General features: G+C 37.9%; 1 protein-coding gene across 1 annotated transcript in view; it reads left to right on the forward strand.

Moving 5' to 3' along the window:
• The window catches only part of CCDC171 (coiled-coil domain containing 171), a 159500-nt gene that overhangs the window by 71484 nt on the left and 72467 nt on the right, over positions 1-15549 (forward strand). The window contains exons 18-20 of the mRNA XM_072359639.1: positions 1721-1947; positions 2582-2764; positions 6427-6612. Coding sequence (XP_072215740.1) covers positions 1721-1947; positions 2582-2764; positions 6427-6612 — 596 coding nt within the window. The remainder of the gene's footprint in view (positions 1-1720; positions 1948-2581; positions 2765-6426; positions 6613-15549) is intronic.

A 15549-nucleotide genomic window follows, 5' to 3' on the forward strand; every position in this document is an offset into this window, starting at 1 on the left:
TCGAAGGAGAGGTTTTTAGAGGATTTTTTTATGTCTTCTTATGTGTTGGGTAGTAGGCATAGTTCCAATTTTTGGTTAATTGCACTATGCATTCAAACTAATCATTGTCGTTACAACTGAAGAAAAGAGATGGCCTTCAAAACTGGAGGGTAGGACAAGACTATACTTTTTAAGAGTTAAAATGATAAAGGTAGCTGATCTTGTATGTGATCAGCAATAGAGAAACTTTGGCAAAAGGAGGCACAGCACTGCAATACAGTTTCTTCTGGGTAAGCAAGAATAATTTTTTCCTGTTTTAAAGGCCACTTGGTATACTGAGGTAAAATATAAAAATGTTAGACAATGTTTTTAGCTTTAAAGATGAATAGAATGGAGACCTATCTAGGGAAATGAAGAAATGACAGATTTATTATTAATGGGAATTATGGAGAGCATAAACTCAAAAATGGTAATTCCAGTTTAATCACTGGCATCATTGAAATGGTGGTATTTTGAAATAGAAGTAGGAGAATGGCTGTGAAAAAATACTATCTGACTTTATCATGCACTATTTCATTTGTTTGCTTACAGACAAATTGGTTCTTATGTGTAAATGATATATTCTTTATGGTGAGAATTGAACTCTGAAGATAGCAGTAATCTTGTTTTATTTGCTCTGAACCTTTGGCTTTGTTCTTGTAATGCATAATAATAAGAAATTATTTTACTTATTAAAACTATCATTATTATTTTCTCTGTTTACACTTTTAAGTAAATATTTTAATTCACTACAGCAACAGGAGATCTGCTGTACTACTGAATGTAAATAAGCTCTTCCATGCTTGTCATCTTACACTGATAGTATCATAAGACAAGTAATGACAGATTAAGACCTGCCTAGCAGAGGGAAAACTAAATTACAAGACTTTTATTAAGGCATAAATAAACCTATTAACTCTTATCTGGAATACCAATTAGTGGAAGGAGCACTGACAATTTTATTTATCAACATTAAACACAATTATTAATTACAGACCTGACGAATCTAGCAGTAAGCAGGACATGTTGGGTGTGCTGGGGCCTTAAGTCCATTATATGAGAAGGATGATTACCAAAATCCTGTGGGGAAATAAGTAATTGTAGCTGTAAAATTTTAATTGCCTTGGAATAAGGTAAATTATATTCTCTTGTCTCAGAATATAAATACTATGGCATTAAGGTACCAAGGCTCACTAATTTTGAACAGCAAATGATTTAGACATCTATGGAGGGGAGGGAAGAGGAATCAGAAAATGCTCGGAAATTTACATTGTAAATATTGTGATAAAGTGATTTAGCATGTGCTATAGCATCTGATATATTTGACCTGGTTTGCATTTTGCTTGCATTAGTCTTACATTTTTTTTATAAACCACAATATTTGAACATGCAAGAAAGACTTAAGAATGTGTAGTGTTGGAGGAGAACATTTAAAAAGATACAGAAAATAGTTATTTGTAAAACAAATCCTATTCTTTTAGATCCTATCCAGTCTTATCCTTTCTGTCCAAAGGTTGATAGATCATTTACTTCTAAATACAGAATCTGTTCTATATTTGCTCTGATATATTCCCTGGTCCTCAGTCTTCCATTATCTGAGGAAAATTTCCTGCTGATAGATGCTATTTGTTATTTCTTTTTTTTTTCTTTTGAAAAAATAAGACTCTTAACCTCTTTGATGTTTTGTTGTTATTTCTTAAAGATCCAAAGTCTTCTATTTCTGGACGCTTACTTGTAAGTGCAGCCAGGAACTCCTTTTCAAAACTTATGGACAAGCTTAATGTAATAATGGAGACTATTCCATTAGATAGCAGCAGGAGCATTGCTTACGTGGAGAAAAACTCCTTGATACAGAGGCTGGCTCATGGACTTCACAAAATAAATGCACGAGCCCTGGAAGCTGGATCGTGTGACAGACGGCCCATTATGGTATGCATGCATATAGTGCTACTTCACATAAACAGTATGCTCACAGCATAAGTCTTATGGTGAAACTCTCTTCATGCTGCCATTAATTTTGTTCCAGATTTACGAGTCAGTTACACTGAAATCAGCAATACAGGGATTCAGAATTTGATTTGCAGTGCCCTAAAGCATCATGCCTTGAATAGATTTTTTCTTCTAAAGTGTAGGAATTTTAAAAAGGAATTTGATATGCGCAAGAAAATGTTGAAGTTCTATCAAAATTATATTTGATTTATAGGAACAGACTTGCTTTTCAGCTACTAAATGTTAAGGTTTTTTTTTTTTTTTTCTGTTAAGCTTACCTTCAACTGAAGATAACCTTCTCCTCTCAAATAGAAATAAAAGGGTAAGGTCTTTCTCACAGAGTCTGTCTTTTATTTTGAGTCTTGCATGAAAACAAGATACTTCCCTGGAAACAACATTTTCAGTAACCCTCAAATGTCGTTGACATAGGTTCATGTTTTTGCACTCGGGGAGGACAAGACAATAGTTTTGCATAATTTTCTTGGATATTGCTGTTAATTGATTTTATAAACAGTGTATAAACATAAAGTGGCACACTTTTATAGCACGTGAAATTCTTTCCATTTACCAACAGAAAAGCATAGCATCCTTGCAGAAGCAAATATTTGATTTTACACAAAGACTTCATACAGTGGAGGTGGAACGCCGCTCACTGCGCCTAGAACTTGCAGAATTCAAGTTGAATTTCAGTAAGATGAAACAAGAGGCTGACAAAGCACAGAGCCTGAAAGAGCAATTAAGTTTGTTTAAGCAATCTGTAAGTATATTTGATTTAGAGGAGACTGCTTACAAGAGTCCTCCCTTTTATGCATTTTTTTTTCCATTTGTACTCTTATGAAAAACAACTATAAAGCCAATCTACTATTGACAAGATTTTTCGGAAAACTTACCTTGTAAATGTATTTAGAAGTATCTTCTATCTGCAGGACTTTTTCTTTGGTTTGCAGGATAAGTTGTTCTGTGCAAATTACACATTTGGATTTCAGCAGTTCAGGTTTAGTTCTGTATGTCAAAATGCTGATGTTATTGTGTGCCCTAAAAGAATTCATAGATTTCACATCAAAAGAGTACATTTTGCTTTAATGAGGATACTAAATAAGGATGTTTATGGCAAACTCATAAGCAATAATGTAATATTTTAAATTCTACTTTTATATTGTATTGAAAAATAACAAGGATTCTGTGGCTGCATGTTGCATGTTAAAGAACATGGAAGATGAGGTGATCTAAGGCAGCCAGCCCACTTTCACTAAGGGCAGATTGTACCTCACCAGTATGGTAACCTTTAATTTCTGTTCTCCAGCAGTGTTGGAGAACAAGGCAAAGGAATTGATGTTGTCTAACCCACTTGTGGAAGTCCTCTGATGTAGACCCACACCACATTCTTATCTCTAAGCTGATGAGATATTCATTTGAAGGCTGGACTATTTGGTGTATAAAGAATTGATTGTATGGTCACAGTCAGAGGGTGGATCTATTTCCAGGGGGAGGCCAGTGATGAGTAATGTCTGCCATCTTTATCGATGACTTAAGGAGGTTAAGTACAAACCCTTAGCAAGTTTGCTGATGACACTGGGTATTGTAGTAGATACTATTACAATGTGCTGCTGGAGCAAGCTTTTTTTTTTTTTTTTTTCTTACAAGTTGAGCCAGGGCAAACCTGGATATTTATACAAACTGGGTGAGGATCTCCTTATGAGTAGCCCTGTGGAGAATTTTGTGTCCTAAAAAGTGGATGGGAAGCTGGACTTGAGCCAGCAGTGTGCACTTGCCGCCTGGAAGGCCGACTGCCTTCTGGGCTGCATTAAAAGAGGAGTGGCCAGCAGGGAGGTGATTGTCCCCCTCTACTTGGCTCTTGTGAGGTCCCATCTGGAGTACTGCGTCCAGGTCTGGGACCCCCAGAACAGGAAGGATGTGGAGCTCTTGGAAAGAGTGTTAAGGAGGACCACTAAGATGATCAGAGGGCTGGAGCACCTCTCCTCTGGAGAAAGGTTGAGGGAACTGGGCTTGTTTAGCATGGAGAAGAGAAGGCTCTGGGAGACCTCATTCTGGCCTTCCAGTACTTGAAGTGAAGATAAACAGGAGGGGGAACAGCTGTCTATGAGGGTGGATAGGACAAGGGGGAATGGTTTTAAACTAAAGCAGGGGATATTTAGGAAGTTTTTCGCACAGAGGGTGGTGACGCACTGGAACAGGTTGCCCAAGGAGGTTGTGGTTGCCCCATCCCTGAAGGCATTCAAGGCCAGGCTGGATGTGGCTCTGGGTAGCCTGTTCTAGAGGTTGGCAACTGTGCTTGTGGCAAGGGGCTTGAAACTAGGTGGTTGTTATGGTCCTTTTCGACCCAGGCCCTTCTGTGATACAACTGAAGGAAGAAGTGCCTAGTTGGGTTTGATAAGTGGGCCTTTGTGAACCTAATGATGTTCAGCAAGGTCAAGTGAAAGGAGCTTCACCTGGGTTGGGGTAATCCCAGATACATGTACAGACTGGGCAAAGAACTCTTTGAGAGCAGGCCTGCAGGGACTTGGAGGTTTTGGTGAACAAGAAGTGGCATATGAAGCAGTATTGTGCACTTGCAGCCTGGAAGATAAGCTGTATCCTGGGCTGCATCAGTGGCGGGGTGGCCAGCAGGGCAAGAGAGTTGATTGTCCCTCTCAACTGTGCCATTGTGGGGCCCCATCTGGAGTAGACATGGTATCTAGGCTTGGGGTGCCCAGCACTAGAAGGATGTTGAGCTGTTGGAAAAGGTCCAGAGGAGGGCCATGAAGATGATCAGAAGGCTGGAGCACCCCTCCTATGAAGAAAGATTGTGGGAGTTGGGCTTGTTTGGATTAGAGAAGAGAAGGCTCGTGGGATGCTAGATATTGGCTTTCCAGTTCTTGAATGGAGCTTATAAGCAGGAAGGGGGAGACCATCTTTTCACACAGTCTCATAGTAGTAATGCAAGGGGAAATAATTTTGAACAAAAAGAGGGGAGAAATGGGTTAGATGTTACTTAGAGGATTGGTGAGGGAGCAGATTGCCCAGTGAAGCTGTGGATGCTCCATCCCTGAAGGTGTTCAAGACTATGTTAGCCCTGGGGACTTGATCTAGTGGTGGCAAAACCACAGCAGGACGGTTGGATCCCTTCATACCTAAGCCATACTATCATTTTATGATTATTGAATATTATGGTAGAGTATTACTGTATCTTTGAGTATGAGTTGTATTAAGATCTAGTTAGTGCAAATGTCTCCTTCAAGAAACAAATTTATGGGAAGGTAAAAATCAAAAAGCCTTCTGCACTCTTAAGTGCATCTATTCAGCAAATTCCTCTGACCCTTTGGAGCAGCTAGAGGATTTACCTAAGCACCATGGGTCTGCTACCTTGTAAGTAGCATGGTCTGGCTGAAATGAGAAGAAATGAGAAAAGGTTCCTTAACCACGTAAAGCCATTATGCAACAAGTAATGGGCATGTTCTGTAAGGGGTTTATAGTCTTCTCAGATCCTCACTGCCCTACAATTTGAACTCTGTCCCTAGTATGTCCTTTGATAGATTATTGGCATATTCCCCATCCATCCTCTTTCATCTGTGCCTTCAGTCCTTACTGCAGAGAACAATGCTGTGGGTTGACTGGTCACCTTTCTTTGCTTCTATTGCTTAAATTCAAAGTTGATCTCATGTTTTAGCAGTTTGAGAAACTAGATGGATAAGTGTCCCTGTATACACTTTACAGGTGCCTAAAGCAGCAAAAGCAAAAATAGTTGTTTCTCAGAATGAACAGTATTAGCTGTAGTTGTGTCCAAAGCTGATCTTGAGGCCTAGGTGGTAGACCTGTTAGTGTGACCCAATAAAAAAACACTTCCAAACAGAAAATATGTAATAGATGATTTCACTTCTTGTGTTTAGGCAGTTTTATTTTATTTTATTTTATTTTAAACAAATAAGGCTATCTTCTCATCTTCATTTTTGTTCTTAATGGTTTTATCCACTTTTACAGCTCTGGGGTGCTTAAATGAAATTGTCATTTAGATGTAGACGCTTTATTTCTTTCTTTTCTTCTATATTGAGCAGAGGAGAAATAGTCCAGGGAGGCATTTACAAGGGCTAATATGATGCATGCTGAAATGTGTGATGTTGATCTGCATATTTCCCTTTTAATTTTGATTTTTTTATAACCTGACTACATTAATTTGGATAAAATAATTAATGCATACTGTTTACAATACCCTAAATGCTTTATTTTTTTTTTTTCCCCAAAAAAGTTGCCTACTTTTTAAGTACTTCATGATCTGCCTTCATGTTAAGAAAACCTAAGTGTTCATCTTGAGCATGCTTTCATTTTAGAATTTTATATGCTATCAAATAGAATTCTGGAAGCCAAGCATGTAAACAAATGAATATAGTTATGCAATCAAATACAATTTATTTCCCTTATCAGAAATTGATCGCTCACAAGAGGTTTGAAAGTGCATGTGAAGAATTAAATAATGCATTACATTGGGAGCATCAAGCACAAGTGCTATTGAATGAACAGGCACAACAGCTACAGGAGTTAAATAATAAACTAGAATTGCACTCCAGTGAAGAAGCAGATAAAAACCAAGTCTTAAGTGAAACTGTAAAGGTAAGATGATTGTTCTTACACAACAGACACCTGAAGTACACATTTTTGTGAATAAGCAAATTTGTTCAGGTTTTGTTCAAACACAATGTTAGTAGTAGCGTAATTCATACTGCTCAGTCTACGGGAGCTCTGTGGTACTCAGGAAAGACTTTCAAGATGAAATTTTAAGGTATAATTTCCCTTTTTTGTTTTTAGGAGTAGCTGATGTACAGCAGTATCAATAAGCTGTGAAGTATTTTGAGCTGACATTGTAGATAATAGATGGGAGTTTTAGCTGTCATTAGGTGTTTGCAGGCTAAAGGAAAAAGAAGAAATAAATGAATTTCTTGTATAGAAATCACTAGAATATTTTTAAATCTCAATTAACTGTTTTCTGTATATAGTCTTAGTGCAAATAATGCATTAGCTAAGTTGTTAGGTAAGGGTAGAGAAAGAGGTCCGTTTTTCATCAGAAATTAAATTTTCCTCAGACATTATTAGTAATGAAGAAAAAAAAAGACTTGTTATCAGCAACTTTGGTAACAAATAAAGGAGCAGAGATGAACTAGGATCTTTAAAATAGGTTGGATAACATGGAAGCAGGAGACAAGTTGTGTTGACAGGCTAATAATGTGTGGTGACCTTAAATCTGCAGCTTTTATTTATTTTTTATTTAAAGCAGGCTTTGCTGCTTCTGCCCCTTCTTCAGCATTACTATTGCTTTTTCACCTCATGGTGTTTTTCTATGAACAGATTGTTGAGCAGAAGAGACTACTGCTGATATTTGGAGAAATAAAAGCATTTACAATTCTGAGGAAGATTTAGGAAGGAAGTGATAAGAAAAGTTGAGAGACAGAATGAGAACTTAAAAGATGCAAACTACAAGCCTAGTATAAGCGTCAGAAAACACTGTTGAAAATATAACAGTGAAGATGGATGTCGGGGACGATGATAATGAAGTGTTGTGGTTTGAAATGTTATGCAGTGGAGAATGCTGAAGGATACTGTTAAATTTAGTAAGAAGAGTTTTCATTAGAAGTATTATTTACTATATGAGCTGTATCTCACTAAGGGAGAAAGACAATGCAATTGCAATTTAACAGTTGGTTTTTATGATTTTCTTCTCTCTCATGTCCCTAGCTGTGGATGTTTAATTTCTGTGTTAGAGTAAATTAAATGTATCTGTTTAACTTGGTTTGTTTGCTAATACTACTGCTTCTTTTTGGTTTGTTTCAGATAAAATGAATTATGTATAATCCATTAGGCTTGTTTGATGCCTTTGAATTTTTTTTTTTAATTTTTATTTTTAATGGTTATCAGTATCATAAAGGAGGGAAAGAATAGAAGACAGGTGTTATTTGAAATATTAATTTGAGTCGATTCTTAATACACTGCTGTATGGTACTCCATCTTGATAAGTAAATCATTCCTTTGTATTTATTTGGAGGAGATGAAACTAGAAGTCAATTGTAAGCAATTAAAATACAGGATAGAGTTTAAAACAAATTTGTTACATGCATTATTGGATACTGAATTAGATTTAGCAGCTTCTGGGCATTATTAGTGAAACCTAAAAAAAAAAGCATCCAAGTTAGTTTTGAGTATCTCCAAAGAAGGAGACTCCATGATTTGTTGCATTCCACTGTTACTCCCAAAAGAAAGAAATTTTTCCTTGTGTTTGTATGGAACTTCTTGTGTTCAAGTGTGCGTCCATTGCCCCTTGTCCTGTCACTGGGCACTGTTAAAAAAGCCTGGCCTCATCCATTTGGCTCCCACCCATAAAGTATTAGTAAGCATGGATAAGACACTTTCTCTTCTCCAGACTGAACGCTCCCAAGTCTCTCAGCCTTTTTTTGTACTGAAGACTCTCCAGTCTGTAAGAACAAGGTCCAACAGCACGCCTCTCCTTATTGGCTCCTCCACTACCTGGCTCAGAAGATGAGCATCCATGCAGTGTAGAAACCTCCTGAACTATGTCAGCCTGGCACTATTGCTTTTCCAGCAAATACCAGCATGACTGAAGTCCCTCATGAGAACCAGGTCCTGTGATTGTGGGGCTACTTTCAGCTGTCTGTAGGAGATGTCATCAGCTTCCTCCTAGTTAACACATAGAACATTGTCACCCATATTGTATGCCCTTTAATTCTTGCCTGGGAACTCCCCACTCGTTCATCGTTCATTTCTAGATGCTACTTGATACATTCCTCTTACTCTTTCACAGAAAGAGCAGCTCCATTACCATATCTTGCTGATTTGTCTTTCCTAAAAGGTACTTTGCCATCCATTACAGCATTCCAGTCATGCAAGCTGCCCTACCATATCTCTGTGATCTCAGTGAGATCATGGACCTGGAAGCGCACACAGATCTCTAATTCCTCCTGTTTATTCATTGTTCTTTGTGCACTGGTACACAGGTACTTCAGAGAATAAGTCTCGTAATTCCTTCACAGCTGTAGCTAACCTACTTTGGTTGAAAGAACTTGTAACTGTGGCTGTATCAAGAAAGGAAACAAGCAGTTGTAGAAGCATGGCACTGCATATTCATAATACAGTGTTTCTTGATCGCTTATTGTGAATTGATGATTTTATAATGCATAGTTCCTAAATCATCTCCCATTCAATTTTTAATCACTGTTTTTTACAGTCTCTGTCTAACCTGAAAAATGAGTTTCAAACCTATGCTATGTATAAGCCTCCTAAATTCAAGCACTAGTCTAACACAAACTTTGAGTACTTACCAAACGGTAGAAACAGTTTTTTTTATTTTGATCTTTTTGTAGCTTAAACCCAGTAGGCCCCTAAGCCTCATGCAGTGACCAGCTCATTCCCCTGTTGCAAAGGGAAAAGACTTGGAAGGGCAAAAGTGTAAGAACTCATGAGTTAAGATAAAGGCAGCTTGATAAACAGCAGAAGCTATGCATAAAAGTAAAGCAAACTGTGGAATTCATTGTCATTGGCAAGCAGATGCTCAGTCATTTTCCAGCAAGGCAGCCTCTATCATAAATAACTGGTTACTTACAAACATCAAAATTTGAAATGTTCTCTCCTACTTTTCTTCAGGTTTTGGTCAGCTATGCTGATTGTTTCTCCTTGCAGCTTCTTATGAGCCCTCAGCCTCCTTACAGGTGGTGTGGAGTGGGAAGCAGGAGTCTGACTGTGCAAGTATTTCTCAGCAACAGAAAAAACATTAGTGTGTTATCAAACTGTTCTTGTCACAGATCTGAACTATAACACCATATAAGTGACTAGGAAGAAAATTAACTCTATTCTGACCCGAACCAAGATAGTGCAGGTACTGTGCTACACATATAGATATAAAGATATATAGTTTCTTCTTGTTTTTGCTGTTAGAGAAAAGGTCTGTAAGCTTTTTACCGCAGTTTACCATAATCCCACTTTCTTTGTGGCTTTATTTGTGACCGACAGAGACGATTTCTGCCTCTGCCCTAATGTTTTAACTGGCAGACCTCTTCTCTTGGCTAATTTTTTTATTTTTATTTTTTTTTAACTTAAAATACATTTCTGTGGCTCTTATTCCGTGCTACAGAGGAATAATTTTACCTCTACTAATGAGAACTTGTAAAACTGACCCTGTAAAACTTGGCATTCTTACAGTTCAATTTTTTTATAGTACATAAGTATAGAAACTAGTGATTCTGCACTGAAAAAATACAATAGAAAAATGTGCGTGTGATATAAGATACGAAATAGTCATCAGTTTAGACTAAGCACATACAAAAATTTGTAGCCTTGAAGTCTTCATTCATAGTTTTTAAAAGAGTAAAAAAGGAAAAACAAAATATTTGGCACTTTTCCATTTTATAACTTATTTGAAATGTATCTATACTTCAATAACAATCAGTATGGAAACATTTTGGTATTCGTATACTTGCATTGAGTAGTCTTATTAAAGGAGTAATACTTAATTTCTTAGCTTTATCAGTTCAGATTTTAATCCTGTATATTTTTATCTTCTTAATGGCATATACCATAGAGACGGCTGAGGTAGCCAATTACATTTCAAGGTCAGCTGGAACGAAGTAACTCTTTTACACCAGTTCTTGTTTTTATTAGATGAACTAAATTGCTAGCTCCAATTCCCCCTTCTTTGAAGAGAGACTTTTACACAAATGCTAAATAGGCATCTAAGTCAGGGATAGTTTTTACCTCCTATACAAACATGTCTTTGGTCCAATAAAATTGTTTTTTTCCCTGTTGATGGACATTATTTATACTTAGACATTAGTGCATGTAAAACAAACCGTGAATTTTTATACTTTAATTTATAGAACATTCTTAATTAATAACTCTGTGTGTATTTAAGGTTTCAAATGCAATATATCATACATCTTATGACTGATCAACCTTAAAACTGAACTACATGTTTAAGAAGAAGATTGTATCCTGACTGAATTTTATTTTCATTTACTCTCCTGAATTTAGTGAAGCTGCTTCTCATTCATGTATATGAAAATTATCTTAGCCAAGGGCTTTGATGTCACCACAGAAAAAAAAATGGGAAAGGTTTGGAGCATTGTGATGGGAAATGGTTTGGAGCATTCTTTTTTCTTTTTCACTGGCTATTTTGTTTAAGTCATTATAAGCATATTCTGTGTTCAGAAGGCATAGAATCCCTTCCTTAACAGTCTTCTAGATAAATTAGATTCTGGTGGAGGATGAGATTTCTTGATTTCTTAGAGTGAATGTTTTCTCTGAGCAGCCTCTCTCTCATCTTGGTATGGATTTTAGGTGAAAGTGGTACATAATCTGCAGGATTTCCATAGGATCATAGAATCACCAAGGCTGGAAAAGACCTCTAAGATTATCCATTTCAACCACCAATATTTCCTTTCTAAACCGCGTCTCTTACTAAAACATGATTTTGTTGCTTTTTTCTCTTCGTATGTTTTTAGACACATTTTTTTTTTTTTTTCTGGAAAAATGATGAAGTATTTATTTATTTTCTTTTATTAATACCATTGCGTGCACTTCACAAATCATTTTTATAGTTGGCCGTTTCTGCAAATGATTGCTATGTTTTAACTTACAGGAAGGTCAACAGGCTTCCCTTATGTGAGGAATAAAATACATCAGTTTGGAAAGAGCCCTCAAGTATCATCTAGTCCACCTACCTGGTTGGGCTAACCAGAAGTTAAAGCATATTATTGAGAATATTATCCAGGTCAAGGACCCCCAGCCCAAGAAGGACACAGAGTTGTTTGGAGTGGATCCAGAGAAGATCACAAGGATGGATGATTATAGGGCAGTAGAAACTTTCCTTTGAAGAAAGGTTGAGAGCCTGGAGAAGAGAAGGCTCTGAAAAGACCTCACTGCAGCATTCCAGTCCTTCAGGAGGGCTTATAAACAAGAGGGAGATGACTTTTTCCACAGGCAGATAGTGATGAGTAAAGAGGAATTCATTTTAAACTAAAAGAGGGGGATATTCAGGTTAGGTGTGAGGAGGAAGTTCTCTACTCAGGGTGGTAAGTCCCTGGCATAGGCTGCCCGGAGAAGCTGTGGATGCTCCATACCTGGAGGTGTTCAAAGCCAAGTTGGATGGGGCCCTGGGCAGCCTGAACTGGTGGGTGGCAGTCCCATGGCAGGGTGGTTGGGATGGGTTGATCTTTAAGGTCTCTACCAACCCGAATTATCCTGTGATTCTATGACTGAGGGTGTTACCCAATTCTTCTTGAATGCTGGCAAGCACGGGGCATCAGTCATCTCACTAGGAAGACTGTTCTGTTGTTAGATCTCCCTTGTGGTAAAGAATGCCCAGTGTGACACTTCCCTGGTGCAGTTCTGTGTCACACCCCTCCTGTCAATTTTTCTCAGGAGCAGAGCCCAGCTTTCTGTCCTCAGAGAGCTGCAGAGAGCAGTGAGATTGCCTCTTGGCATCCTCTTCTCCAGACTGACCCAAGTGCACTCCGCCTCCCCTCACTGGACATACCTTCTTGCCCTGGTACCAGTTTGGTGTCCTTGTCTGGAGGTTTTACAGGATCTTAGCATCCTTTTTATTTTGTGAATAACAGAGCTTTGCCCAATATTAAAGGTGAGGCTGCACCAACACTTGATATAGCAGGTGACTGGCTGGATGTGCTATATCTAATGTACCCCAAAATGAGGTTGGCTGCCAGGGCACACTGCTGGCTCTTGCTGAGCCTGCTGTCATGAACACTCCCTGATCATTCTGCTCAGCTGCCCTCCAACCACACATCTCTAAGTCTGTGCCTGTGTCTGGTACTGCTCCACCCCAGGTGCATTTTCCTTCCTTGAACGTCACTCCATTGCTGATTACCCTGTGTTGTGATCTATCTGCATCTATTTGCAAGGCTTCTTATCCTGTCAGGGTGTCAACAGGCACCTCCCAATTTAGTATTACCAGCAGAATTGCTGAGGATGCACTTCACATCTCCATTTGGATTATTAGCAAAGATAATGAACCTGTCCTAAAACTCAGCCCTGGGAAACACTGCTAGTGCCTGTCAGCCAGCCAGATACAGCCTCTACAACCCTTTGAGCTCTACTGTTAAGACAGTTCATCCCACAGAATAACTTGAACCTGTTTGTGTCACAGTCAGAAAATTTGTTCAGGAGGGTGCTATGAGAGACAGTATTTAAGGTCTTACTGGAATCCAGAAGGATTATGTCCACTGCCTTCCCTTTATCTACCAAGTAGATGACCTTATTTTATAAGGAGGTGAAATTTCTAAAGCTCAGCTTTTCTTGACAGCAGGAAAGGAATGGCACAAAGGTACATCAGGATCAGATGAACCCATGTTGACTATGCCTGGTAACTTTTTCTTTTAATGCTCTTCAGTATGTCCCAGGATAATGTTCTTCATTCCTTTTTTCAGAACTGAGCTTCGACTAGTAGACCAGTAGTTCTCCAGTTCATCTCTCAAGTAGCTTAATATAATGTTGGCTGGCTTTCAGTTAGCAGGGATATCCCCAGACTACCAAGACTTTTAGTAAGTTGTTGAGAAGGGGCCAGCTATCTCTTTCAGCACTCTCAGACATAGAACAGCTTCAGTTGGAAGGAACCTCAAGGGTGGTCAAGTGTTCCAACTGCACTACCAGAGACAGGGTTACCAAATGCTAAATCAGATTGCCCAAGGACCCATCCAACCTGGCCTTAAATGCCTCCAGGGAATGGGACATCCACAGCCTCTTTAGGCAACTTGTTCCATCACCTCATCACTCTCTCAGTAAAAAAACTTCTCCCCTGACATCTAATCAAATCTCCCTTTCTTTAATTTGAAACCATTTCCCCTTGTTCTGTCACTGTCTACGTGTAAAAAGTTGGTTACCTCATGTTTATAAACTCCTCTTAAATAACCCATCTGTCTTAGTGGTCTTACGGACATTGAGCTGATATAGCTGTTCTCTTGCAATTTTGGTTACCACGTATGAAAAGTCACTGCTCCCACAGTCCCAGTCCTCCATCTCTAAGATCCAAGCAGCCCATGATCTTCTGTTATATTTAAAAACTGGGGTGAAAGGCATTAAGTGCCTTTGCCATTTCTTCCTTCTTTCTTATTAGGTGATATCTGCTTCAAGTATCCGTCTAGTGTTTTCCTTTGACCTTCTGTTGCTCTTGATATACTTGAAGAAGCCTTTTTTTGTTGTCTGACACAATGCTGGCTTGTGTCAACACAAACTGTGCTTTAGCTTTACTTGTTTTCTCCCTGCAGATGTGAATCACAGCTCTGTAGTCAAGTGATTTTCTTGCTTCTCAAATATGAGCTGCAGAGATTACAGTCAATGTAAAAAGAGTAGCTATTTTTGATTTTTTTTCCTTAATTTGTGTGTTGTCTTAGTTTTAAAAGCTGTTAGGGTTTGGCCCCACTGACCTGTACTTTTGATTCCCAGAAAGGTGTTTGTCACTTTAGCAAGAAAGCGTATTTCTATGCCTTGTTATTCTTCAAAGAAAACAGTGACTATTAGTATCTAGCTTACTGGAAGCTTTGTATTAATCAAAGTTAGCATGTTAAAAAGAAGCAAGTTTTTTTCCGAATCGGTTGGAAACTAAAACTCATAATTCATTAATTATTATTATTTTTTTAAATTTAACACTGTGTTCTGAACATTAAATAATTTATAAGGTAGCCATCTGCCCTATTCTTCTAGTCAACAGAGGTCATTAGTTTTCTTATTATAACAAATTGCAGGTTAAACAGCTTTGTCATGTATTTCAGTTTTCATTAACACTCTCTGAAAAATACATGAGCCTACTCATTCCCCTTCATTTAAATAACTTCTACTACTGATACCTTCTAGAACAGTCCTCAAGGTGTTAGGTCATCTGATGGTCCTTTCACTTTCTTGTTTGGGGATTACCTCATTAAGAATACCGATCCCCTGCATTTCTTCACTTACTTTCCATTTTTCTATACCTAGAGCATTTGTCAATGTAAGTTCAAGTTGTCTTGCTAACACGAACTTTAGAAAAGTATCATGCTTGCTCTGTAGTTGTCAATGAAGTAACTGAGCAAGGAAGTTCTTGGAGGCCTGCCTTAACTTTTCTGAATTAAGCTTTTTGAAAGGAACCCAACTTGAACGGAATAGGAAAAAGAATAACATTTGCAGTGATGAGCTAGTATGCATATAACCAAACACAAACTTCAGTGCAACAACTAAACATTTGTGTGTGGTTTAAACATAATTCAATTAGAAGTTTCATTTTGAGAGGATATTGGCATTGCCATTTCATTATGGCTTTATTTTTCTGTAGTTCCTCTTGCATCCAGTTTTGTGAGTCAAATGTTCCTGAAGTAATTCACTGTAACTAGAAGAATTCTAAAACTTTACATTGCAATTGGAATTCTTATTTCATATAAAAAAAATTTTTTTTTGGTCTTTTTTACAATTACTCAATTTAAAAATGTATTTGGTCAGCATTGAGAATATTACTAAGGCAAATTCTGTACTACATTAAATGAAAATGAACTCTAAAACCAC

This window comes from Excalfactoria chinensis, chromosome Z, assembly GCF_039878825.1.
Source record: "Excalfactoria chinensis isolate bCotChi1 chromosome Z, bCotChi1.hap2, whole genome shotgun sequence".
Lineage (NCBI taxonomy): Eukaryota > Metazoa > Chordata > Aves > Galliformes > Phasianidae > Excalfactoria > Excalfactoria chinensis.